This window comes from Aethalodelphis obliquidens, unplaced genomic scaffold, assembly GCF_003676395.1.
Source record: "Aethalodelphis obliquidens isolate GAN/ISIS:26980383/991018 unplaced genomic scaffold, ASM367639v1 scaffold142, whole genome shotgun sequence".
NCBI lineage: Eukaryota > Metazoa > Chordata > Mammalia > Artiodactyla > Delphinidae > Aethalodelphis > Aethalodelphis obliquidens.
The window spans coordinates 322,022-349,623 of NW_020838086.1; the positions used below are offsets into that span (position 1 = coordinate 322,022).

General features: G+C 42.8%; 2 protein-coding genes across 9 annotated transcripts in view; one reads left to right on the forward strand and one right to left on the reverse strand.

Annotated features, from left to right (window-relative positions):
• The first annotated feature begins 6,354 nt into the window (after positions 1-6,354).
• LYSMD2 (LysM domain containing 2) lies at positions 6,355-19,473 on the forward strand. Of its 7 annotated transcripts, none has more exons than XM_027099801.1 (3): positions 6,355-6,854; positions 17,298-17,626; positions 18,889-19,473. In XM_027099801.1, the coding sequence occupies exons 1-3, from the start codon at positions 6,582-6,584 to the stop codon at positions 18,929-18,931; spliced, it is 645 nt and encodes a 214-aa protein (XP_026955602.1). In that variant the 5' UTR covers positions 6,355-6,581; the 3' UTR covers positions 18,932-19,473. The 7 variants fall into 7 exon arrangements, with proteins under 7 accessions (XP_026955602.1, XP_026955604.1, XP_026955605.1 ...); XM_027099803.1 differs by lacking the exon at positions 6,355-6,854 and adding an exon at positions 6,935-7,198; XM_027099804.1 differs by lacking the exon at positions 6,355-6,854 and adding an exon at positions 7,316-7,396.
• A 2,868-nt stretch (positions 19,474-22,341) lies between these two features.
• SCG3 (secretogranin III) overlaps positions 22,342-27,602 on the reverse strand; it is a 39,015-nt gene continuing 33,754 nt past the window's right edge. The window contains exon 12 of one of the 2 annotated variants that reach the window (XM_027099799.1): positions 22,342-22,939. In XM_027099799.1, coding sequence (XP_026955600.1) covers positions 22,821-22,939 — 119 coding nt within the window. In that variant the 3' untranslated portion in view covers positions 22,342-22,820. The remainder of the gene's footprint in view (positions 22,940-27,602) is intronic. The other variant, XM_027099800.1, reaches the window with a different exon arrangement.

Consider the following 27,602-nt stretch of genomic DNA (forward strand, 5'->3'; position numbering starts at 1 on the left):
GCGGGCCTCTCACTGTTGCGGCCTCTCCCGTTGCGGAGCACAGGCTCCGGACGCGCAGGCTCAGCGGCCATGGCTCACGGGCCTAGCCGCTCCGCGGCATGTGGGATCTTCCCAGACCGGGGCACAAACCCGTGTCCCCTGCATCGGCAGGCGGTTTCTCAACTACTGCGCCACCAGGGAAGCCCTTATCTTTCACATTTAAGTCTGTAATTCAACTGAACTTAAATTTTGTGTGTGGTAGGAAGTAGAGATTCTACCATGTGGATAACTAATTGTCCTGACATCATGTGTTTTATAGACCATTTCCCAGTGACCTACAATGCTACCTTTGTCATAGATGAAGTTCTTATACATTTGTGATTGTGTTTCTGGGTGCACTATTATCCATTGGTTTTCCAGCATCAATGTCACCCTGGCTTAACTATTATAGCTTCATAATAATTCTTGATATCTAGTAGGGCAGTTTCCCTTTCCTTATTCTTCAAAAATATCTTGGCTGTCTGTGGGTCTTTGCTTTTCCATATCAACTTTAGAATTAGCTTGTCATGTTTTTTGCAAACCCATTGCTGTTTCATAGAATATACGATCAATTTGTAGAGTACTGACATTTTGTATGATATTGAGTCTTCCTGTCCATGAACATGGTGTAGTTTTTCCATTTATTTAAGTCTTCTTTAATGTATTTTCAAATATTAAAATTTTTTTCTCTGTAAAGGTCTTGCCCATCCTTTATTAGATTCATTCCTTTGTTCTATCTATTCTGTCATTTAATCTACTAATGTCTTAATATTAAGGCACCTTGAATTTCTAGGATAAAGTCATCTTGTTTATGCTGGATTATCATTTTTATGCACTGCTAGATTTGGCTTAATAATATTTTAAGATTCTTATATCCATCTTTATGAGCGTGATACCTTCCTCAACTGGTTTTGGTCATGGTTATACCATGATGGATGTAGGATTGGGTGTATGGTTATATTATGAACTAAGTTGAAGATTGTTCCTGCTACTTCTTTTCTCTGAAAGAGTTCACATAAAATTGGATTGATCTGTTCTTTGAAAGGTTGATAGAATCTTCCAATAAGATCTTCCGATGCTGACTTTTTTTTTTTGGTAACAAGATTTTTAACTCTAGTACTGATTCAGTTTCTTTAATGGTTATAGAACCATTCAGACTTTCTATTTTGTCACGTATTAGTTTAGGCAAGTTGTTTATGGTTGTAGCTTACAAATCCCTCTTGTTTTGATACAAAAGCCTGTCCCTTTTTTATTGCCAACTCAATTATGTATTTCATTAAAAAATTAAATTATAAATACTTATATTAGGAGGACTTCAAGTTAGTTTAGACTTCCAGCTTGCTAGAACCAGAACCAGATATGAATTTCTTCAACTTTACTAGATATTGTCCTACAGCTCTTCAAAGTGGTTGCACCTATTTATACTGCCACCAACGCTGTTTGAGAATTTCTGTTGTTCCACAGGAATCTTACCAATACTTAGAATTGTCCAGTTCTTTAATTTTTGCTAGTCTCATGCCTATGAAATTGTAGTTTTAAATGGAATTTCTCTGCTTTTTGGTAAGGTTGTGCATCTTTCTATTGGCCATTTGCGTTTTATCTTCTGTAAATTGTTCATATCTTTTGACCATTTTTCTAGTGGGTGTTTTTCTTCTAATAACTTGTAGGCATTTTAACATATTCTGGATAGTAATACTTTGTCAGTTATAGGTATTCAAATATATTTTCCCATTTTACACCTTGCCTATTGAAATTTTTCAGGTGCCTTTTCAGGACAGAGGTTTTTATGTTTATATATAGAATTTGCCAGTTGTTTTCTTTGTAGTTTGTATTTTTGGTATCTTGCTTAAGAAATTCTTTGCTATCCTAAGGTTATAAAGATATTCTAAAAGTGTTAAAGTTTGCTTTTCCCAATTATATATTTAATCAGTCTATAATTGATTTTGGCATATGGTATAAGGTAGAGATCTACAATTTTTTTCCACGTGGATGGCTAATTGTGGCAGCAGCATTTATTGTCATAGATTCATTTCTCTGATATGTGTGGGTCTGCTTCTGGGCTTTCTTTGTTGTCCCCTTCTTACATTTATTTGTCTTTCCCAGCATCACTACTGTAATAGTTTAGTTCTCATCACATTTTTTGTAAATCTTGATGATTGTAAAGTTAAGTCTCCCTTTCTCATTCTTCTTCAGGAATGTCTTGGCTCTTCTTAGCCTTTATCTTCCATATGAATTTTTTTTTTTTTTTTTTTTTTTTGCGGTACGCGGGCCTCTCACTGCTGTGGCCTCTCACTGCTGTGGCCTCTCCCGCTGTGGAGCACAGGCTCCAGATGCGCAGGCTCAGCGGCCATGGCTCACGGGCCCAGCCACTCCACGGCATGTGGGATCTTCCCAGACTGGGACACGAACCCGTATCCCCTGCATTGGCAGGCGGACTCTCAACCACTGCACCACCAGGGAAGCCCTTCCGTATGAATTTTAAGGTAAGCCTGTCATGTCCTTTGAAGAATCCTATAGGGATTTTGGTTGGAATTTCAATGAATTTATATATGAGTTTGGGAAGGAAATGAAAATTTTGCATGTCCCCATTTATAAACATGGTATATCTCTATTTTTGTTTAAATCTTCTTTTATGTCCTTTAATAGAATGTAATAATTTTTCCATATAAAGCATGCTTCTCTTTTGCTAAGTTTATTCCTAGATTTTTTTTTTTTTTGGTATCTAAAAGGTTGTCTTTTCCACAAAATATTTTCTGATTGATTGATGCAATTGATATTTGCATAATGTGTCTTATAGTCTTATGTCTTATAGTTTGAACAGTTCCAATGTAGACATTATCTGTAAACATTTTAGTATTGTTTATTATTGGTAAATAACAGTTTATTTCTTTTCAATCTTCATTTCCGTTTCTCCTTCTTTTTCTTATTGCATTGTCTGGGACGTCCAGAACAAAATTAAACAGGAGTAGTAACAGAAGCCTTCCTGTTCTTATTCTTGATCTCAGAGGGAGTGCTTCTAATGGTCACTACTAATGATGAGGTTTGTTCTATGTTGTAGGTAGATATACATAAAACTAATTTTGAAGTTCTGGTTGAAGAAGGAAAAATAAATGTACAAAAAATTCAATCTGAGCCACAAATTGTAGATATTAACTTTGGATTAGGGAGAGATCGATATAAAATTCACAGGGGCTTCCCTGGTGGCGCAGTGGTTGAGTCCTCCGGCCAGGGCTTCCTTGGTGGTGCAGTGATTGAGAATCTGCCTGCCCATGCAGGGGCCACAGGTTCAAGCCCTGGTCTGGGAAGATCCCACATGCCACGGAGCAACTGGGCCCGTGAGCCACAACTGCTGAGCCTGCGCATCTGGAGCCTGTGCTCCGCCAACAAGAGAGGCCGCGATAGTGAGAGGCCTGCGCACCGCGATAAAGAGTGGCCCCCGCTTGCCGCAACTAGAGAAAGCCCTCGCACAGAAACGAAGACCCAACACAGCCAAAAATAAATAAATAAATAAAAGAATCCTCTGGCCAATGCAGAGGACATGGGTTCGAGCCCTGGTCCAGGGAGATCCCACAGGCCGCGGAGCAACTAAGCCTCTATACCACAACTACTGAGCCTGTGCTCTAGAGCCCGCGAGCCACTACTGAGCCTGTGTGCCACAGCTACGGAAGCCTACGCACCTAGAGCCTGTGCTCTGCAACAAAGAGAAGCCACCTTAATGAGAAGCCAAACGAAGAGTAACCCCTGCTCGTAGCAACTACAGAAAGCCTGCGCGCAGCAATGAAGACCCAACACAGCCAAAAATAAAAATAAATAAATTTATTTTAAAAAATTCGCAGGAACATTAGATATTTGACAACAGCTCAAATCTATCTAGGAATAAATAACTCACAAAGAACCCTAACCATGCAACATCAAATAAGTACTTATTTAAGCCGATTAATTTCTGAGAGCTAGAGGAAACGCTAGTGAAGATCACAAAAAAGAATCAGTGGAGAAAATTCTGAGAACTGTGTTGAATTTATTTCAGAGCATTTTAGAACTGTTCTAGACGTGTTTTCTGACCCAGGATTTCTTATGGCTGGAGAAATTGAAAATAACTAGGGACAGCTTAGAAATTAGCTCTGATAAGAGAGAAGTGGGATGGCTTTCGAATCTCCATGCATTTCTTGTGATAACTTTTCCCTTGCACTTTTACAGAGGACTTGGTCTTTTTGTAAAGGAATTAAGTGATCATCACCTAGCCTTTTTCCTTCCTGGCTCATTTTCTGCCTCCTTATGTATACTGTTCTGCCTTTGGGGAATCTCTGACTCCCAGAGCGATCTTCCTGGTTCCTTATTTAGGCCTGTCTTTCCCCACTTTAATTCAGCATTTCCCAAATTGTAAAATTTCTGAGAAAAAAAAGGGGTTCCATGGTCAAATGAGTTTGGGAAATATGGTGTCAAGCAAAATCCAATACCTTATTTTACTACAGGACTTCTAGAGCCTTCAGTATCCTAATGTGCACTGTGAATCTCCAAAAGGGAAGCATATATCGCAGTGTTTCTCCAATTAATTGATCATGGAACCCTTTTCAAGCAACACCTAATAATACCTCATAGAACCCAGTTCATTAATTTTCAAATAAAAACTTCCATTTCTTCCGTAAACTTTTCTTTAGTAGAAGACATGTTATATGCTATCTCTCTACTAGACTGTCGACTCTGAGGGCAATTTCTCCTGTTTTCTTGAAGTATTACCTGATCTCATTTATATATTGAAACTCTGGGGTTCTGCCTCTTTCTTAGGTCCTGGGATAGCCACACTGGACACCACCCAAGAGTTCCTCTATGGCAGACTCTTGCTAAATTACCTAATTTAGCTTTCAGGATCTTTTTACTACACCTCAATTCAACCACTTTTGACGCTTTATTCAGGGCACTGAGCTAGGTAGGCACTGCTGGAGTTAAAAAGGATGAGTAAGATCTAGTTATACCTTCCAGGAGTATGTATAGAGGAGATAAGACAAGTACATGACACAAAACACGAGTTAAATGCTAAACAAGAGGTACAAACCACCTTGATATTCAATGGAGAAACAATAACAATTGGGCAGTTGGGGGAGGGGGACAGGTGGGAAGAATCAGGAAAGATCTCATTTTGGGATGTATCATTTGGGATGGACCTTAATATTTTCTTAAATGTAGACAGAGAGTATTGGAAGAGTGGGGTTACAGGTGGAGGGTATAGCATATGCAAGGCATGAGGGTAAGAAGTTCAAGTGGCAGGAGTATATGGAGTTTGCAGGATGAGTTGTAGATGGGGTACGGCCAGAGCATGAATAATAAAAATGGAAATAAGAGTTGAATGCCAGTGTGAGTTAATACTGCTGTCCACAGGGAGCCACTGAAGAATTTTTGAGCGGGAGGGTGATTCGGGGTCCACGTGTTCCTCCCCCACTCTCGTCCTGTCTCCTATACTCTAGTTCCTTTGCCTCTGTCCAGCACAGCGACATATCAGAACTTCAGCCAATGAATCAAACCTCCAGTCTCCTAACCTGCCTGTAGGGTCCTTCCTCCTGGAGAGCTGTCCAGAGTACAACAGAATCCTGAGCGCTAGATTCTAGTAAACGCGCACCCACTCTGTGTAGAATAGGATCGGAAGCCAGAAAGTTGAGGAGAGGGTGTTCAGATAAAGACTACAGATAAGAGGTCACTGATGGCGTTAATGACAAAACTTTGGGGAGTCATGATTTCAGGGTATCAAAGAGGAAACTGATAAGAAACAATTGGGTGCAGATAGTAAATTCTAAGCAGTGAGCCAGGAGAATGAACTGTAGCTAGGCAGACTTTCAAGGCAGCACAGGACTAAAATTGGCACTGGTGTGAAATGGAGAGTGAAAGCAAAGCAACTGGAGGGTTAGTTTGAGGTCAGCCACCCGGCCTTAGAAGCACTATCCCCCCTGGAGTGTTGAGCACACCGGACCCTCCAGGCTGTTGAGATGGGCCTGGAGAAACTGTGTGTGTTTAATGGTCTTAATGTTTTCTGTGAGGTCCTGGGGTAATGGGGTGGGAGCGGGAAGTACCCTTGGCTGGGGGAGCTTGAAGGTCTGAGAAAGCTGGCGCCTGCTGGGGAATCAATAAAGGAGTCAGAGCAAAGCTTTGGTGTTTTGCTGTTTACAGGGTAGGGCTTTAACCAGGCTGCGTCGGCCCGGCGCGGGGTTGCCTCCGGGGCCGAGGGCGCCTAGGGATGGGGCCCAGTAGCTCCACGGCGAGGGGCCTTAGAGCGCCCCGCTCCTCGCACCGCAGGGCCAGCCGGGTCTCGGCGCGCAGGGTGGAGCCGGGGCGTCGGCGGGGCAGCAGCTGGAGCTCGTTTCGCTCTCCTCCCTGCAGGTGCGCTGGGGAAGGCGGAACGCGTAGGAGCAGGTGCCCACCATGGCCGGTCCGCAGCTTTCCGCCGCGGCCTCCAGCCCGCCGTCCCCGCGGAACGGCCTTCCGCAGCCCCTGTGAGGAGGAAGAGGAGGCGGCGGCGGACGAGGCGCCGCCCTCTTGGCGAGCTTCCCGACCTGGCGGCCTCCTCAGGACCCATGGCTGATTCCTCGCCCGAGCGGTCCCTGCGGGCAGCCGGACCCCGCACGCCCCGGCCCTCGGCCCCCTCGCCGCCGCCACCGTCGCGCTCGCTCTCCGAGGCCGAGGAGGCCGAGCTGTCGCTGAGCCTGGCGCGCACCAAGACCCGCTCGTACGGCAGCACGGCCAGCGTGCGGGCGCCGCTGGGCGCCGGCGTCATCGAGCGCCATGTGGAGCATCGGGTGCGCCCCGGCGACACGCTGCAGGGCATCGCGCTCAAGTACGGAGTCTCGGTGAGCAGTGCTGGTGGCTGCGGGCGGGGGCGCAGCGAGTATCGGGGCGTAGGGGAGGTAGCCAGACGTCTCCTGGCGGCTCGGCCCCGAGCGCTTGCCCAGCGCGCGCTGCCGGGACAGCTACGGTCGCCAGAGCCTGTCCTGCAGCCAGAGGAGCGGGCCGCCAAGGCTCCCTCCCCGGGTGGGTGCATCCAGTTCTCGATGCCCTGCCTGTACTCAGACCGGATCTGCCGCGTGAGGAAGGAAGGTCAAAGAGGACCAGGGCGTTGGCACCCTGGGAGCCAAATTCGCCCGATTTTGAGTCCCGGTCGTACTGCTATATATTTCCTGAAAGCCGAACTGAGGTGCGGACTTGGGCAGAGAATTTTGTTTTCTGGGTAAACAATCGCTGTGATGAGTCAGGAAGGGTACAGTTGTTCCCGCAGGATGGTTGTTTCTATTGATTATGCTTCTTTATTTAGAAGTGAAATTACACCCCTGGGCTCACTGGCAACTGTGAATGTGACTCCTGTCGCTAAGCAGCGGCCAAGAATGTGGTCTAGGTGAGCTGCAGAGCTGTGTTTATTATAAATTTATAAGTGTGTGTGTCTTGGGCCTATTGCATTACACCTCTGGGAAGAACATGGAAAGCTGAGGGAACATATTGTTTCATTAAAATTACTTATAATTAACTCTGAACTATGTGATGGTCTTTTTACATTTGAGCTCTATATCAGTTTTCAATGTTCCTTCCTGAAGCACCCTAGACAGCAATGGGAAGAAAGGTGATCTTATCTTTATCGTTCTCTTTAAGTGAAACTCCTTCTGGCCCTTCACCAGTGACAGAGACTGAGTCATCTCCTTTGCACACCCATGCTGGTATGTGTTTACCTGGCAGGTCCTTCTATCCTTTCAACATTTTGAGAGCAGGGATCTTTCTGTGCAGGCATGTACTGGAGACTTCATGCCATGGTTAGTCCTATTCCGCCCTCTTGGGAGTTTCTAAAAGTGAACATAGAACTTCAATTCTTGTATTTGCATTCATGGGGCCTGGTTTGAGTCAGAGCCAGAGGAAAGCAGCGTTGGGAAGTATCAGCAGCTACTCTTTCTGCTGAATGCCTGTTGTGTGCCAGGCATTGCATTTGTCTTGTTTCATCTTGTTCTTATTCAGTTTGATTTTCCTAGTAAGTCTTGGAGATAGGTGTAATTAATCTCCTTTTTACAGATGTGAAGGTGGATGAGAGGTAAGGATATTTTCCAAGTATGCTTATTCATTGAGACCAGCTTGAATCATCACAGTGACAAAGCATTTGCTTGGCCCTAGGTATTACTTCTGATTTCCATCCTTATTTATTTATTTTTTTTTTGCGGTACATGGGCCTCTCACTGTTGTGGCCTCTCCCGTTGCGGAGCACACGCTCTGGACGCGCAGGCTCAGCGGCCGTGGCTCACGGGCCTAGCTGCTCCGCGGCATGTGGGTCTTCCCGGACTGGGGCACGAACCCGTCGGCGGACTCTCAACCACTGCGCCACCAGGGAAGCCCTCCATCCTTACTTTTATCCTAGTCTTATCAAGAGCTCTCTTAGCATCTTGATTACTGAAGAAGGGAGGTATTTTCTGTCTGGTTTCTGTGCATCTTATCTACTAGGCTAGGCTGACTGCACCTAGGAATCCATGATACCCAGAGAAGTGTTGTTTCCCTGGTCCCTACCCACAGCAATCTCTCTGCATCCCACTGCCCTCCATGACTTCATTTGGGTTGCTCAGAGCTCCTGAACATCTGCTCACTGCGGTTCTCCACCTTTGATCAAATGCTTTCTTTCTTTTTTTAAAAGATAAATTTATTTATTTAATTTATTTTTGGCTGCGTTGTTTCTTCATTGCTGAGTGCGGGCTTTCTCTAGTTGTGGCGAGTGGGAGCTATGCTTCGTTGCAGTGCTCGGGTTTCTCACTGTGGTGGCTTCTCTTGTTGCGGAGCACAGGCTCTAGGCCTGCAGGCTTCAGTAGTTGTGGCTCACAGACTCAGTAGTTGTGGCTCGAAGGCTCTAGAGTGCAGGCTCAGTAGCTCTAGAGCACAGGCTTAGTAGTTGTGGCACAGGGGCTTAGTTGCTCTGTGGCATGTGGGATCTTCCCAGACCAGGGCTCAAATCTGTGTCGCCTGCATTGGCAGGCGGATTCTTAACCACTGCGCCATCAGGTAAGTCCTGATCAAATGCTTTCTAATTCCTGTTTTCACTGATGTAGATCCTGTTACTTATAAATTTATCCCTTTTCATTAAAGCATAAATCAGGTTTTTCATTACCTTTATAAAGACTTGATTTTAAGATGTTAAGCTCAAGTGTAATGAATTGGGAACTATAATCTGTAGCCACAGACAGTCTGTTTCAGGGTTTCTCAACTGCAGCCCTATTGATACTATGGACTGGATAATCCTTTGTCTTGGGGGGCTGTTCTGTGCATTGTAGGATGTTTAGCAGCATCTCTGGCCTCTGCCCACTAGATAGCAGTAGCACTGCCCCCCTCCCCCCCATCCAGAAATAGCCAGATATTCCCTGAGAAGCACTCACTGTTGGTTGAGAATCACTGGTTCTCATTTACTTTGGACCCTGAACTCTAGTTGATGAAATTGTTAGAGACTCTTTCCACTGGTTCTATAGAACTAGTGAAAGTGAAGATAATCACCATAACAGTGAACTGATATTCTTGCAGATATTAACTACAGACATTAATCGGATTTACTCATTGAAATTGATATTTCAGGTGGAAGTTAAAAAGGCAGAAAGGTTTTTTTCATTCCCCGACTGAACAGAGAGAAGTTGAGTGAGTTAAGTTTCTAATATTGACTGCCAAGATCACCCACATCGTATTTAGACTGTTTTTGGTTTTTTTTTTTTGGCTGCGCGGCATGGGGATACTAGTCCCCCCTCCCAGCCCCAGGGATCCAACCCACACCACCTGCTATGGAAGCTCAGAGTCCCAACCACTAGACCACCAGGGCAGTCCCACCCACATTGTATTTAAATTAGTGTTTAAAGGAGTAGGTGATGAGATGTTGGAAATTTAGAGCCTACCTTGAACCTGCTGGATCAGAATATCCAGTAAAGGAGCCCAGGAATGTTCCTGTTTTACAAGCAGGGTCTCTTTGCTCTTTCCCAATGCTGTCCCTTCTTGGGGTCTTTGCCCTTGCTGTTCCATCCATCTGTTGGGAACACTTTCCCTGACAGCTGCATGCAGGGCCACAGGTACGTGCAGATGTGGGACCTGTGTAGTCACATAGGCCCCATGTCGAGAAGAGCCCTGCACTTAATGCTCTGCTGTTACTGTTGACATTTTAAATAATTTGTGAACAAATGCCCCACATTTTCACTTTTCTCTGGGACCTACAAATCACGTAGCTGATATTGGCTGTGTGACTTGCTCCCTCACTGCCTTCAAGTCTGCAAAATGTCTCCTCCCTGAGGCCTTCCTGACCACTCCATGTCATACTGCAACCCTCCCTCATCCCAGTGCCCCTCCCCCCTTTCCTGTTTTGTTTTCTCAACAGTGTTTATCATTCATCTGATTTTTCTTTCCTCTTTTTTCCCAGCTTCTACCTTTCTGGTGATACCTTAGTGAATAAATAAAAATCCATGCCCTCATGGAGCTTATATTTTAGTCAGTGGAGACAGTTAGTAAGTAAACAAAATATGTTATATATCAGGTGTTGATAAGCAAAATGAAAAAAAAATTAATCAGGGAAAGGAGACAGGGCTGCTGGAGGTAGCTGCAATTTCAAATGGTATGGCGGTGGAAGACCTCACAGAGAGAAACTGAAACTGCTGGGGATCAATTGAGAAACTATTCAGTGTAATTCAAATCTCAGACACAGACTTGCTTGGGCTGGAATTTCCTGGGCTTTGCTCATCTCCACTGAGACATTAAGTCTCCTCCCCCAACCCAGTCTTTTGTGGTGATCCCAGCTCCTTTCAGTTGGAGGCAAGCCTCTGGAGGGAACTGACCAGCTCCAGGCAGCTGCTGTGAACTTTTTGTTAGGAAGCCCTGTATATAAACTGAAAGTGGGTGAGAGGCAGTGAGGGAAACTGTTATTTTCACAAACTTTTTCTTCATCTTTTTGTTACCCCCTGGAAACTTCCCTGTCCTCTACCCTCTCCAGACCATTGCCCCCCATATCCTGAGTCGTTTCCTATCCAATTTTATTCCCGGGGTCTTCTCTTTCTCCTCCAATGAGCTGCTAAGCCCACTTGCTTCTTCACACTTCTCCTATCAGATGTCACCTTGCTGAGAAAAGGTGAAATGATTATCATTTTAGGGGGAACAAGTGCGGTGAGTTACAAATATAAGTGTATATAAAACTTTTGTGTTTATAACTTTAGCTCCTGCTCTTGCTGGAAATTGTTGACCTTTGCTGGTCAAAGGGAAGAGAACCATAACTAAATAGTGCCACCTGTTGTAAGAAGTATGGTAAAGTAGCCCTTAGTAGTTTTAGGTTTTAATAGATTCTCATGCATTCTTTGTTTAAAAACAGCTTTATTGATACATAATTTACATATTACAAAATTCACCCATCTTAAGTGTACAATTCAAGGACTTTTAGTAAATTTACAGAGTTGTGCAACCCTCACCACAATCCAGTTTTAGAACAGTTCCATCACCCCGAAAAGATCCCTTACTCCCCATTCTCTTCTATTGTCCCAGATAACCATGAATCAGCTTTCTAATCTATAGATTTGCCTTTTCTGGACATTTCACAAATGGGATCTCATATATTCTTCTGAGATAGCATGGAGAAGAAAAAATCCTTTCCCTTATTATTAGCACCTGGCAATGGAGGAGGCTGATAGCCACCAACACCTAGCACTTAATAGGAGACAGCGGAGTGAGGAGGTTGAATCCAGCACTTACTAGAACATGATCTTGAGAGAATGCTTTAATGTTTAAGTCTTTTCCTCTATAATGATGATAATAATCAACTGAGAGTTGTGTGTATATGGAAATATTCCATAAGCAAACACAGTGCTGTGTAAATGTTAGTTATCATGGGTCCTGAAATGTTTTCAGAACAGTTTGTCTTCTTTTAAGGAATGGAGAGGAAGAAAAAGAAGCTTTGAATGTTGCATTCCCAGTTAGGCAGGTGGCCTAATGAAGCTGATGGAAAGTAGCCTTTGGGGAGAGTTCTTGATCATGCCCAGCGGCAGCTGTTGAGATAACTTGGGGGTGGGGATGTTTTGTGAGTTCCCTCCCCAGTGAATTCACCTTTACAAATGTATTTACAGGGGAATCATTTTAAACAAGTTGTTGATGGTATTTGTTCTACCGGATTTCACCACGGGTAGACCTTGTGGCCATCCTGTCAGCTCTTACTTGATTATTCCATAAATTGTTTCTTAGTAAGCAGATGGTAAATTTCACTGAATCATGCTACTCAATCCTGATTAGGAGACAGTTTTAAAATGAAAGCATTTGGTTGCTGTATCTCCCCCACTAGTCATTTGCTCTCAAGAAACTGAGGGTAGTTCTGCATCACTTTGAAAAGGTCACACTTTCTATTCTCAGCGTTCACTGGGTAGTAGGAGATATTGAACAGAGGGCAGGTGGTAAAGCTGTAGAGTTTTTCTGCTCTTCCTTGTATTGGATCATGACTTTTCTTAGTTTAATGTGAGGTGAAATTCCCAGAACATTAGACCCATCCAAGTTCAGATAAAAGCATAAAACATTCCAAAGCAAATTAAAATATCATTTCACTGTTTGGGATTATTTATATTTCTTATCTGTGCTATTGCAGTTTCTTCCATAACTGAGCTTCCTGTTTCCACTAATGCCTCTTTCTTACCAATCCATTTTCCATAAAGCTGCTGGAGTGATATTCAAATCATGTCACTCCCTTCCTTTACCCTCCAATGGTTTCCCATCACATTTAAAGTAAAATCCAAATTTTATTTATTATATGAGTGGCCTGCAGCTTGCTCATTACTCCCTATTTCAGCCACACCACTTTTTCCTGCTCTGGGGCCTTGTAACTACTCTTTCTGGAAGGACTCCTTTTTTTTTTTTTCCCCCTGGCTTTTTGTGTAGCTGGTTTCATTCCTTAACTTCACTACTGGTAATAGAGTTTGGAGCCTATGGTTGTAAAGGAGAACAAGTTAAGATCAAATTAAATACCTTATGAAAAAAAAAACGCTCAGACCTCAGGGCAGTGACAGTATATTATGTTATTCATCTGGGCTTATTTATATGAAATTTTCTTACATGTTTTTGCTTTGTGGGAGAATTTTTTTTTTTTTTTTTTGCGGTACGCGGGCCTCTCACTGTTGTGGCCTCTCCTGCTGCGGAGCACAGGCTCTGGACGCGCAGGCCCAGTGGCCATGGCTCACGGGCCCAGCTACTCCGTGGCATGTGGGATCCTCCCGGACCGGGGCTCGAACCCGTGTCGTCCCCTGCATCGGCAGGCGGACTCTCAACCACTGCGCCACCAGGGAAGCCCAGAAATATTTTTTATGGAGAGAAAATTCCTACCTACTTCCTCCTTATTTGCTGAATACATGTTAGGATCTGCCCTTACTTGTTTTCTCACTTTTAACCAAGTTTAATGATAGTTGCTAACACTTTTGTGTGCCATGCATTGTTCTAAGTGTTTTACATGAATTAACTCATTTAATTCTCATAATAATCATATTGTGTGGAAAGTACTATTTTCCTTACTTTACAGAAAAGAAAATAGACATAGGGGATGATTAGAAAGTGGTAAAGCCAGGATTTGAACCTGGAAAGTATGGCCCCAGAGCCCTTGTTTCTAAGTACTACCTTATATTAACCTCTTTTATCTGTTTTCACCTTCAGTTTCAAATCTGCCCATCCTTAGATTGGTTCCCACCTTGATGCTAACTATGTCTGGACATCCCTGATGTCCTTGATGCTGGCAACCATGTGTCATCTTAGAGTCTAGACCATAATGGTCAACATACACCTTAAATGCTTGCTGGCAATGCTGAGATGGAGAAGAAGCAGTTCCTGACATTGGGAAGCTCATAGACTTGTTAAAAGAGGCAGTTCTATTGGTGAATCAATGGTAGAATGGCATGCATGAGAGCTAGGAGAGCCCTGCCCTTCACTCCCTGTGGACTCCCTGACTACACACAGCCTTTTACTCAGTCCATTTGTCTTGTGCTTCCTGTCTTCGGCCCCTTGCCTGGCTATGATGGCCTGTCTTGCTCTGAGTGATGGATGTATCAGGGTCCCCACAGAATACATTTAGCGCACTCCAAGGGTGTGGCCAGAGAGCGTTTAATGCAGGGACATTTACAGAAGTGTGAATAGGATTAAGAGAACCAGGAAGGGATGATGCAGCACCCGAGACCAGCAACAGCAGGGAGACATTACCCCTAGGCCTGAGGGCCAGGGGAAGGAGTGGGGTACCCGACACCGAGGAGAACGGGAAGAGTGGACAAGGGGCTGCCTGGTAGGAGCTCTGCTGTAGAGGGATGCAGGCACCAGAGTCATGGTGTGGTTGTTCTGCTGGTGACTTCCTTGGGAACACTGACTGGAATTCCAAGAACAAGGGGGTTTGGGGAGTGCAGTTCTGAAGAGGTCAGCCTCCTGCAGTTAGAACAAGTTCAAGAAGACTGGGGGATGGATTGGGAGGTGAGGGTGGGTTTAAAGGGAGAATAACCAACAAAACAGATAACTTACCACCCCTTCCTGGTTACTTCTCTGGGTTCATCTTTTATGCCTGTTTCTCTGACCTGTATTAATTATTTATTAATTAATTAATCCATCCATCCTAAGCACTTAGTGTGCATAAGATCTTTGTTAAACCTGGGAGGCTCTAGAAATAACCGGTCTTGACCTGAGGGAATTCACAGTTAATGGCTGATGTTCCCAGCCCAGCTTCAGCAGTCAGATCCCGGTGTTCCTGGCTGTTTCTGTCTTCCATCATTATTCCCAGGAAACAGTGTCTGTTAGCAGTTGTAGGCCCCTGTCAATAAGTATTTCAAGGGTACTGTACCAGTGAGGGTTCTTTCATTTACAAGTGACAGAAAACTCAAGTTGGCCTAAGCAATAAAAACAAAACAGAGTGGCATTTACTGGCTCATTACTGGGACTGAAGGGTGCGAGGGTATTCTGGCTTCAGGCTTTGATTCAGAGGTCTGATAGCTCTCCTTCAAGGTGGCATTGTTGTTAGGTTCCTTGTGGTGGAAGGATGGCTGCCAGCAGCTCCAGGCCCGTCTCTTTCTCACAGAAAAAATAGAGGTCCTTCACCTCCCAGACTCAGCAGAAGTCTCCTTGCATCTCTGAACTGTTCCGAGACGGGACTGTGACCTTTCAGGAGCCGGGGCACTGTGATGCTTCAAGGGGCAGGAATGAGTCATGTGCTCATCCTGGAGCCAGGGGAGGACTCAGTGCCCCTGGAAGCCCTTATACTAAGGGAGATGGAGGGCGTGGATGCTAGGTGGTGAAAACAAGAGGTACTAAAGGCAGATTAGGATATACCTGAACCTGCTATGGGTAAGTTTTCAAGTTCTTTAATTTGCTCACATCTAAGCCTAAACTAGACCAGAGACACTTAGGATTTTTAGATGTTAATTCTGTCTCTAAAAGTGTACCTGCCTATTCATGTTCTTTCTCACCCTTGCCTTCTCTCTTTTAACTAGAAACTAGAACATAAAAGACCACCCTACACAAAAGATACTTTAAAGTAGTATCTTTAAATGAAAAAAGAAAGCATTGAATGTACTATTTGTGTGGATTCACCTTATAGCTAGAAAGCAGGAGGAGCAGGGCCCATCTTATTCAACCATTATTTTTTCAGGCTCTTTGAAGTGGAAATCTAATTTTTTCACTCAGTCGATTTGGCATTAAAGGATCCCAGAATTGGGTTCCATTAGTCACGCACTTTAATCTTGGTGTTGTACATATGGACTTTAGAGTCAGACGGAAATTCTGGCTCATACAGTTGCAGAGCCATATGCACTTGGTCAAATCAGTCATCTCTTGTGTGCCTTAATTTCTTCATGGGAAAATGGACAGTAAGTACCATTTACTGCTAAATTGTCTCTCCCTTTCACACCTATATCTTTACACGTACATCCATATCCTCTATGCATATACATGTATAAACTCTCATTTAATCCTTCCAACAACCCTGTGAAGGCTAGATGATACCTGTCTTACACATGAGGAAATAGGCTCAATGAGAGAAGTAACACGCTTATGTTCAGACAGTTCGTGTTGGTGGAGCTGGGATTTGAAATTAGCTCTGTCACATTCCCAAGCCTGTGTGCTTAGCTGTTGTACCAAGCTGTCTTGGTGACAATACCTCACAAGAAAATTAGATGGTGCAGTGCATGTAAAGAACCTAGCATGGTGCGAGTTCCCAGGCTAGTTGGGTGGAGAAGTCTGCAGATGCATGATAGTCGGGTGTGATGAACATGAGGGTAGGTATTTCTCCGACAGCTCTGCAAGAGTCCTGTCTGCACTTACCCACATTTGTGGACTTAGGCATGCCACTTAACTCCCTTGAGTCTCCCTTTCTTCATCTGTAAAAAGGAGGTGATAATATCTAGCTTGCAGTTCTGTTAGCAAAGTTAAATGAGGTAACATACGTAAATTCCATTCCCCCTTTCACCCCTACCTGCTATCCCCATTTCTTTGGTTTGGAGGAATTCACAGGGTATGAAAGAGTTTGAAGTTTTGAAACCTGTATTAAATTCTGTCTTCTTCATCTGCTACTTGTATGATGATTCCATGGTACATAACCTCCATGAGTTTTGTTTCTTTTATTTGAAAAGTGGATCTTCAGATACCTAATCTGTAAGGTAGAAAAAATAAGATACTCTATGTAAAGTGCTCCCTACCTGTTTTCCTTACCTGTCCCACTTCTACCCATTCTTCAAGGTCCATCTAAAGTCAAAAGAATCAAAATCAGAACCCCACCTTCTCCGTGAGGGCTTTCTTAATGACTGCAGCCCCAGCCTACACCATTCTTCCTAATTCTCGTTGTACTTTTTTCTTTACCACCTCCTGTATCCATTAAATTTACCAAACGCAATTCTAGAGATGGGAAGCACTCCATAAGGAAAATCACAGCACTAAGAATTTTGTTTTTTTAAATCAGATAATAGAAATGTTAAAATAAGATTGAAGTGTATTAAATAAGTGCTAAATATCCTACATTTTTTAACTTCAGGGATTTAAGGCTGCTTGGTAAAAGCTGCCTTGTAGGGGAAATAATATAGCAGGGGAAAAACTAGTCTTTCTTCTTATAAAATTGTGAAAGAGAATTTTCTGGCACCTCTTGAAATAACTGGGGGTATCTGGAGAGGTGACTAACCCCGAATTAAGAATTTCAGATCCAGAGATAGCATTGCACACATTTTGCTTATGAATATTTTATTTTGTGTTGTATAATAAACCCTACTCTTGGATTTATTTATATGTAACTCTGTTGCTTTTTTAAAATATTTTAGATGGAGCAGATTAAAAGGGCAAATAAACTGTTTACCAATGATTGTATATTTCTGAAGAAAACTTTGAACATCCCAGTTATATCAGAGAAGCCTTTGCTGTTTAATGGACTTAACTCAATAGATTCTCCAGAAAATGAAACAGTTGATAGTTTTTCTCACGAAGAAGACCTGGTAGCGGCTGGGGAAGACCTTTCCTCTCCCAGTCCTCAAGAATCTGATGCTCAGCCCATGCAGCCCGAGGAAGTGTCAGCCAGAGATTTCCTGCAAAGGCTGGACTTGCAGATTAAGTTATCAACGCAGGCAGCCAAGAAACTGAAGGAAGAGAGCAGGTAAAAATATGCTGGAAAAATGTCAGAGGCTGAACAAACTACTCTTAAGATGTCCTTGCTTGGTCAAATTCTCTTTTCTTTTTTTGCTTTAAAAGGTAGATTTTCATTCTAGACGGGCTTTTTTTTTTTTTTTTTTTTTTTTTTTTTTTTTGCGGTACTCGGGCCTCTCACTGCCGCGGCCTCTCCCGTTGCGGAGCACAGGCTCCGGACGCGCAGGCTCAGCGGCCATGGCTCACGGGCCCAGCCGCTCCGCGGCATGTGGGATCTTCCCGGACCGGGGCACAAACCCGTGTCCCCTGCATCGGCAGGCGGACTCTCAACCACTGCGCCACCAGGGAAGCCCTAGACAGGCATTTTTAATGTATAAAGTCTAAACAGAGCTACTGCATTCTGCATAAAGCTTTATCTGTTGCAATGCTTTTGTTTTTGTTACTTCGTATAAAAAGTTTACTTCTTTGCTTTAATAGCATAACTGTCCAGCTAGTAGTTCTGGAGAGCATCCAAGTAGACATCTAGTTGACACCGTCAGAGGAAGCAGTGCCCTATAGATTACTTGTAAAATACTGTTCTTTATAAAACTTGCCAGACAGTTATTACTTGTTACCAGGTGTTTCCTATATAAGATCTCATGTGAACTTTTTTTCTTTGTTCTTTAATTTGGTACTAGGGCAAAACTTTCTCTCTCCTATAGAATTGGTTTCCTTCTTCCTTTATCATTCCAAGAATGGCACAACCTATTGTGTTTTCTTTTTTGCCCTGGCTACCAGGAAGCTCGCAGCCAAAACTGGTCCTCAGTTCAACTACTACAATATTGCTGATGGTTAATATATTTGTATCCTTCTCCTTTCCTTAGTCGTGATTTTTAATTTCTATTTTATTCATAGTATATGTATGCCTTTTGTTGTAGGTACCTCAAATCCTTTTGAGAAAGAGGTAGAATATTAAAAATATAGACAAATATAAATATGAATATAATTAATTTATAATTTAATATAAACTTATATAATATAAACAAATACAAATATATAACAAGTACCATTCTTTATTCCAATAACTGAGACACCAGTAAAATGGGGACAATGAAATATTCCTTAGTGAGTGTTTGCATTTTGTACAACTTTCAAGGCATGCATGATATTATAAGTTGATATAACTCCTGCCCTTCTTTGGCAAGTGGATATTAAGTTGTATAATGAATATGTGTGTTCGTTTTCTGAGTACAGTTTTTAAACACTGATTTATGCTGTGTTTCTTTTTTTCAGAGATGAAGAAAGTCTCTTTGCAGCTTCCCTCTATCACAGTTAGATGATCGGGGGCATAATCTAACCTGGGTTAAGAGATGGTTAGATCATAAAGAAACCAACAACTGATGATTCAAAAGCATCCCTTTTGGATTCTCATAGCATACATCTTTAAATCACAATTAAGTAGTTCCACCTACAGCAATTGCACTGAAGTGACTAGCTCCCTCTGGCTTTCCATGATTTTCAGTCTTTATTATGGCATGACAGCAAAATTGTATCTTAAAGCTCATCACTTTTGCAAGCGGTGGTAGTTTTTAGACTAGCTTTTGTAAATACTAGTTGACATAAAGCCACAAAGACTGTTTACATATTCAAGGTAAAAATGTTTATTTCCTGAGAAATCCTAATTATGTGAAAAACATGGTTGCTGTTTAAGTGATGCTGATTTTGCTATGTGTTTATAACTTAAGTGCTATATATATATATATATTTCGATATGTATTACATATTCTGTATTACTATAAAGAAACAAATTTTGTCTGCTATTTTGTAAAAATAAACTCCAGAAGTCTGAATGAGAAAATAAACTATGTTTTCATATTTTAGTCTTCAGTTTTTTTCAACAAATGGGAATATTAAATTGATTTTTAAATTATAGTTTTAAATGGTGACAGCTTCTCCTCTACTTTAATGGTCTTTATTATTATTACTGTAGTTTTGAAAAAGGTTTCAATAATCTAAAAGCAAATACATTGCAATTACTAGTAACCTTTGCATTTAAATAATATCTGACTTGGTGTGTTTCAGATATAGTGAAAATATGGAGTATATCAAAAGAAGAAGTAAACAACACCATGACTGGACACACTGGTGAATTTTAGCTTAGATTTCATTGATAAGTCACTTTATAGAATGTTTTACAGCATTTTACAGTCAAATGCTCATTTGAATTGAAGGGTTAGGTTTTTATTCACATAATTTGTCTTAGTTTTTTATATGTACAGGTTACAGCAGTAAAGTTTAAGAAATGTATTATTTGCAATTAAAGTTTTTTGATCTCCATTTCTATTCAAGTATCAGGTTAAATAAATCTTTAAGCTTCCACAAAAATTCCTTGTATTTATCCCTCACCAACATCCCAAAAGGAGTCTGCGTTCTGTGGGGCAAGAAGGACCTTGTTTCCCTTCTCTTCTCCCTTTTCTTTTTCCTCATTATCTTCTCCCTGCCTTGCTCCTCCAAGTCTTCCATTAAGCAGGAAACAAGTGCCCTTAGATGTTGGTGCAGCAGAACTTGTTGAACCAGAACTGCATATATCCACCCCTTGAGACTAACAGGGACATGAATGGGAAAACAGTAGCTGTTTGCCCATGTCTTGAATTTCTTGTTTGTTCATAACGTCCACAATCCCTTGTATTTTGGGGTTTTTTCCTCATTATTTTTTCTCATGATAACCTCTGTTTTTATTTCTCATGTTTCTTTTTCCTAACGTTATTATCATCTTTGCTATAGGGTGATCTCCTTGTCATGCTTTGCTATTTTCTTGTATCCATCGCTATCTGAACTATGGGGAGGTCGTTGGAAAAGCAGAAAGCTAAAAGAAAAAAATAAAGGAAGGGAAACAGTTGTGTATGTAAGAAAAGGTCAAGGTCTCTAAAAAAAAGTCCAGGGATTTTTTTTTTAATGTTAATAGTTTTTATGCTATTTAACATAAAATAATCTGAAATTTGAGAGTAATGCAAAAGACACAAATCCAAAAACACTATCCAAAAGACATAAGTTCAAATTTGAAATGAAGACCACAATCTCAAAAACATTTTTCTGAGTCTTTTATTTTTGCCTAAGGTCTCTCTTAGCAATTCCTAGCCAAAACATCTCTTCCCTCATCTTCAAGTTACTAAAAACTGATTTCACTGAGACCACAGTTGAAACGTCCTGGACTAGAGTTCTTTAGTCGCTGCCTTGCACACGGAAGTGCTGTGGAGGAGGGAACTAGGACAAGCACCTGGGTTCTAATCCTGGCTTTACCACTTCTTGGCCATCAGAGTTTGAGCATGTCCAGTGCTCTTTTTTTTTTTTTTTTTTTGTGGTACGCGGGCCTCTCACTGTTGTGGCCTCTCCCGTTGTGGAGCACCGGCTCCGGACGCGCAGGCTTAGCGGCCATGGCTCACGGGCCCAGCCGCTCCGCGGCACGTGGGATCCTCCCGGGCCGGGGCACGAACCCGCGTCCCCTGCATCGGCAGGCAGACTCTCAACCACTGCGCCACCAGGGAAGCCCCCAGTGCTCTTTTTGTGAACCTCATGTATGAAACAGGACTGAAGAGCTCCCTCTGTCCTGCTTATTAGTAGGAGCTGAGGAATGTCAATGTGCTCTGAAAGCTACAATGAACTCCCTTAGTAAATGTCTTATTTTTAAAAATACTGCATATTTAGATAAACTATAGAAAAGTGAATGGATAAAATGCTTGAGTCATAATCATCTAATTCTCTGTAATGCAGAAGCAGCGTGTTTGGACTACAGGCCATGATGAAGTCGAGTCAGCCATGTTATCAAAGATGACTCATGCAAACAGTCTGACTCATTGTGCTTTGGCAAGTATAGTTCCAGCAAAGACGTTTTTAGTTCGCTCTCACCATTCACCAACGTGTATTGGCTTCTCTAGAACATACTGAGTTTTGTTTCTGTGTGTGTCAGGCTGTGGTTTTTGTTTTTGCAATTCTAGAGAGAGTAGAGAAGAGCAGCAGTGGTCTCCTCCCTGTGAAAACAGCCTCTTGTAGCTTTCCTGTATGTTCCCCGGTCCTCACCAAAAACTGAATATGAGGTAGAGACGTTCAAGACAGGTGTCAGAAGCCATCTGAAGTAGTGCCAGCTGATATACATAGTATTAAGTTATTTTTATGATTTTCAACTGAAGTGTATAGAAAAATATTTATGTACTTAATTTATACTGAATAATACATTTTCAAAGCATTAACATTTCCGGAGGACCTTGGGTCACTGTGTGTTGTTTCCAGGACTGTGTTGGTGGTGGTGGCTGAGGAAGAGGGGTTGCAGGGATCTGACATTCTTTAACTTTGTCCTCTAGGGGAACTTGTCTACCAGCTTGGTTCACAGGGGAGGGAATGATTTTTATCTCTATATCTACCCTACTTCCTGGCCCTCTTGCTCTCTGTTGAGAAACCTTGGCTTGGATCAAATTCCGTTTAGATAACTCAGACCTGGCATCAATTTTTGTCTTGCTTTATGTAGCGTTTATGACCTCATTTGTCTTGGAAAGTACATAGGTAGTATCCCTCTTAAGAGAAAAACTCAATGTCTGAAAACTCACTAATAGAAAATGTTGAGAGTGGGGGGGAATTGTTAATAAATCCAGCAAATCCTATGCCCATTTTTCAGGTTCCTTTCTGTGCCTTTGGGCCTGATAAAGAGCCAGCAGGAGCAGGCAAAAAAGCAGATGGCTGTACTTTAAGCTATAGAGGCTATGAGGAAATGTGAATTTATTTAAACTCCCCAAAGGGAAGAGGTATGGAAATGACATCTTATAACAGAGATATCCTACGAGGTGCTTTGGTACCCGGCATGCCTTGAAAACAGAACCCCCTAATTCTTCAGGGGGTGCTTATATGTGTGACACAGTGGGATGAGGGTTCAGTTTTAAGTTCAGTCCATTACAGGCTTTTCCAAAGCAACATAGATCTGCTTATAAAATGTAAATCTATAAGGAAATAAGGATTCTATATACAAAATCTCAGCTTACATACAACTTTACTTTTTGGATAGTTTTATGGCAAGAAAGCTATGTTTTAACCACTTCTAACAGATTAACTACTGTAAATTCAGCACTTTCTAATAATCCTTGGGTCAAAATAACTTTAATCACAGAATTAGAAGTGTTTTAAGCTACGCTATGTTTTCTGAAACAGTTAAAAGACTCTTGGGTCATTTGCCATTTTTACAGGGTGCTGTAAATACGCTTAATGGCGTCGGCTTCTTCTTTATCAAGGATGCCTTTTTCCACATAAGCATCAGCTTGTTGGTTGATGAAGTCCCTCATCTTTGAAAGGTCATAATCTGGAAAATATCATTAGAGTATCATGAGCAAAGATAAGGAAAGCACAGCCCATTTCAGTGATTACCATTAACGAAGAAGCATTTTGTAGAACATCATTCCCATGCCCTGTCTTTCACGTTGGAAGGCATTTTAGTTCTTGGCGTTTGTGCTGTAGTTTGCAGCTTCAAATCATGTTTACACGCATTATGTTATCCCACCTGCTCTTCATCACAACTTTTCGAGGTGTTCAGATGGGGAGAACAGCCTCTCATTTGACCAGAGAGGGAACAGGCTCATAAACCAGGCCTTGGCAGACTTTAATATTTATACCAATCACCTGGGGCTTTTGGAAAGTTGCAAATGTGTATTCAGTAGGCCTGAGGTGGTGCCCCAGATTCTGCATTTTAAACAAGGTCCAGGAGATGTTGATGCTGCTGGCTCAGGAAACACACTTGGGGTTACAAGACCCTAAAGCTTAAGTGCCTTATTCAAGGTCACGCCGCTAGTAAAAGTTATATATATATATAAAAGTTATAATCAGAACCAGGTGTTCTGACTTGAACTTGTTACACTGGTTAAGCCCATGTTGCCGTGACAACCCACTTTTTTTTTCCGCATTAAGAATTACCTTGATTTTCATGTTGTTTGAATTACATGCATGGAGTGAAAAACGAAACCATAACCTCTTTGTGGTTCCTCTGTCCGACTTAAACAAAAAAGTTAGGTAAACCATTGAACCGTCCACAAAAAACCAAGAGATCCTCAACCAAGTAAGGAGGGGGCTGGTGGCATCTTTCTGAAGGCTTGAAAAAAAAACCCACATCTTCCCTTGATTCTTTAAGTGTTATATGCTTATTGTTTTAAAATATGGAAAATACAGAAACATGAAAATAAAATTGAAATCACCTGAATTCTATTAATCATTGATAACCAGAGTGGATATTTTGTTCTGTTTCCTTTTAGCTTTTGGATGTATCTTTCTCAACACAGTTATGATCACAGCGTACATTCAACCTTATACCTAATTCCTTTCACTCAGTTTACACAGTGAGCATTGATATTCCTCAGAAACACCATTTTTAGTGGCTGCATACAATACATCCTATGGAGGAGAAAGGAGAGAGGGGGATACAAAAACTCAGAGCATTCTATGGCCACCTTTAGCTACCCTGAGTAGAAGCTGAACCTGGGTCACTCGGGCATCTTTAAGCCCCTGCATGAAAGGAAAACCAGACTTGAAGGACCGCTGTACAGGCACCAGGTGTTTATCATACCGTGGTGAGCTGAGGCTCAGAGAGAGATGTTTTCTCTCCACCCAGGAGGGCATTTGCTCCTTTCAGTTTGGGCTCGGCCATGAGGATCGAAGTGAGAACTCCCAGCCCTGGACACTTTACAGCCATCATCTTATTTGCTCCTCACAAAACCCCATGAGGAAAGCATTACTGTCCCCGTTTCAGAGATGAAGAAACAGGACAGAGGAGGTAAGTCACTTGCTCCGGTCATAATAGAGTCAGGTTCTGAATTCAGGTCTGTCTGTAGTCACTGCCTTGACCACTCTACGGCCTTGAGGTAGTGAATATGAAGCATCTAACACGTGCAGAACATTCAATAAGTGTTTGAAGGCTCAGTTTTGTTTTGGTTGTTGACTTTCCCTTTCTCTCAGGCGCGAGTTAGAGAATCAAGCTGAGTGTACATTCTGTGTGCACCTCCCGAGCTGATTCCTGACTGACTCATAGGGCACAAAGAGGCACTTTTTTTTTTTTTTTTTTGCGGTACGCGGGCCTCTCACTGTTGTGGCCTCTCCTGTTGCGGAGCATAGGCTCCGGACGCGCAGGCTCAGCGGCCATGGCTCACGGGCCCAGCCGCTCCGCGGCATGTGGGATCTTCCCGGACCGGGGCACGAACCCACGTCCCCTGCGTCGGCAGGTGGACTCTCAACCACTGCGCCACCAGGGAAGCCCTAGAGACACCTTTTAATCATCACTGGTTCTTCAGAATCGGTTCTGGGTCAATATCTTTAGTGGGACAAAAGGCAGACTCCCCCAAACAGCTGTGAAGTGGTCCAGGTGATTTGAATGGACAAAGGGGAAAATATTTGGCTTTCTTTTGAAATGGAAAAATGGTCTCTTGATGGCATGGCTGTCACTGTGTGCCATGGGAAAACTGGCACGGTGCAGAGGAAAGGCCATTGGAGTCCAGCTCTGCCCTAGCTGGCTGTTAGAGTACACTAGGAGTAGCGAACTTGCTACTTAAAGGAGGTTTGAAGGCTGTAAGGCTCAAAAGAGATAAGGGCTGTAATTCACTTTTCTAAAAGTACAAACTTTCTTTTTAAGGCTCCATAAGATTTCATCATCTTCCTCACTGTCACATCACATGGACTTCCCTTTCCTGGATTTGGGAAGGAGATTCAGGTCACCCAGGCCCCTGTCAAGCAAAGGGCATCTGCAGAGGTTAAGGAAGGTCAGAACTAATAGTAAGACTTCCTGCTCCCACAGCTGCAGAAGCTGTATGGTTCTAGGACTGGGTCCCCACAGGCTTTGAGAGATTGCCCAAGTCAGGCAGAGCACATACGAAGGCAGTGGAAGAAGAGCTCTCTGTTTCTGTCTTCAGAAGGGTGAACTGCATGTCACCCTCACTTCCTGGAGGCAGAAGGGAGCCTCATACCCACCACTGTCATTTGGAAGCTTGCTCACAGAGCCTTCAATATGCATGCACTAGGGTTACATGATTTACTAGGTTGGTCGTTTCTGGAAATGGAAGACTGAATTGCAGGATGTTGCAGATTATGACCAGGAGTCAGATTCATGTGTTAGTAAGTGAAAGAAATAACATAAATACTCTAAATGGTTGGTCCCTACAATTTACATTGGTTTCAGAATGCATTTTGGTACATACTGTATTACACTGATTCTAAGATAAACTTTAAAAAATTTTTAAAGTCTTTGCCATAATTGATGGCATGTTCTAATTTTTCTTCTGTAGTGGTACATGAAACAATGGTGCATTTTTCAGTCAATGACAGATTTGATGAAATATGGTTCGTGTGAACTTTAATGGAGCTGATAGCGCAGAAATTCATATCATTTTGAACCAAATAAAGTGTGTGTGAAGACCTGATAATTGTTTCCATCTCACTCAACTTGTATGATCACAGACTAAAGGGGTGCTGAAAATACATACCTCTTGCTCCCACTGTGTTCTATCTCATTGGTTTTCAAACTTGGTTGCACAGTGGAATCATGAAAGTTTAAAAAATACTGATGCCTGTGTCCTGCCCCTCAAGTTTGATTTAGTGGTCTTGTGGGCATTAGGATATTTGGAAGCTCCACAGGTGATTTGAATGCATTTTCAAGTTTGAAAAGCAATGCTAATCTCATTTTAAAAGCATCACTTCGCAACTGCTCTGGCCAGACACCTGGGAATCATACTAGAATCCTCTCTCCACATAGCTCTTGAGCCTCTCCCTTCTTCTTTATTTCCTCTGCTTTGCCTTGGTTTAAGCCACATTACATCTGCTCCAGATCCTTACTTCCTATCTCTCACCTGGCTTCTGGGGTTTTATTTTTTTTATTCTTATTTTTATTTTTTTGCTGTACGCGGGCCTCTCACTGCTGTGGCCTCTCCCGTTGCGGAGCACAGGCTCCGGACGCGCAGGCTCAGCGGCCGTGGCTCACGGGCCCAGCCGCTCCGCGGCATGGGGGATCTTCCCGGACCGGGGCACGAACCCGTGTCCCCTGCATCGGCAGGCGGACTCTCAACCACTGCGGCACCAGAGAAGCCCTGGGGTTTTATTTTTTCAATCTGTAACCATACTGCTGCCAGAGAGATTTCTCAGTCCTTAACCTAATTAAGCCCTAATTTTAAGCCCTTGGGCTAAAATTAACCTCCTTTGCAGGGTGCACAAGCCTCCTCCTGACTTGGCCGCTGCCCACCTCCCCAGCCCTGTCTGCAGACCTCAGTGCTCCTGAAAAACTGGCTCCAGTTCCTGTAATGCATCACTCTGTTTTGTCCCTTCATGTCTTTGCACGAGTGTTCCCTCTGCCTCTATCTCTCCTCACTCGTACGTAAATTCTTCCTTGCCTTTCCAGCAAAGGCTTTCCTGCAGCTCTTTCTCCCGATGTAAGGAGATGTGCCCCCTCCTCTCACCTCCTTTGCACCACCATGTTATCTGTGTTAGCCCTGAGCAGTGCCCACCGGAGGTTTATTGATGGTGTGAGCAACCTGGCAGGGGGTGAGGGGCTGCATCTTATGGTCCTTCACATCTGTTACACTCAGAACGGAGTCTGGTTCTGTGTTTTGTTTTAACTAAGTGAGCGACTACCTTCGTGACTGCAGGGTGCACCTAATACGTGCTCAGGAAACGTCTTTGTTTAAGATACTCCAAGAGAAGGGGGGCGGGTGGGTACACAACAAGATTGGCAAAATGTTGATAATTATTGAAGGTGGGTGATGGATGCATGGTAATTCATTATACTGTTCTCTCTGCTCCTGTTTGACATTTTTTATAACAAAATGGAAAAGAAAAGAAAATGCCTTTGCTTGAAAGGCTGATTTGAAAAATAAGAGAAATGGAGGTCTATTCCCTTCCGCATCTGAGAAGCACCTAGAGTCTTTTGGGCCCCGAGAGGGGACTTTAGCCTAATTTGATTGTGGGAATCTTTTTTTTTTTTTTTTTTTTTTTTG

Bases quoted from the DNA above. Each gene is read 5' to 3' on its own strand.
- LYSMD2 (XM_027099801.1), top strand. From the start codon at position 6,582: ATGGCTGATTCCTCGCCCGAGCGGTCCCTGCGGGCAGCCGGACCCCGC. The intron at 6,855-17,297 runs GTGAGCAGTGCT...AAAATATTTTAG, and splicing joins CGCTCAAGTACGGAGTCTCG to ATGGAGCAGATTAAAAGGGC. The intron at 17,627-18,888 runs GTAAAAATATGC...TCTTTTTTTCAG, and splicing joins AAACTGAAGGAAGAGAGCAG to AGATGAAGAAAGTCTCTTTG.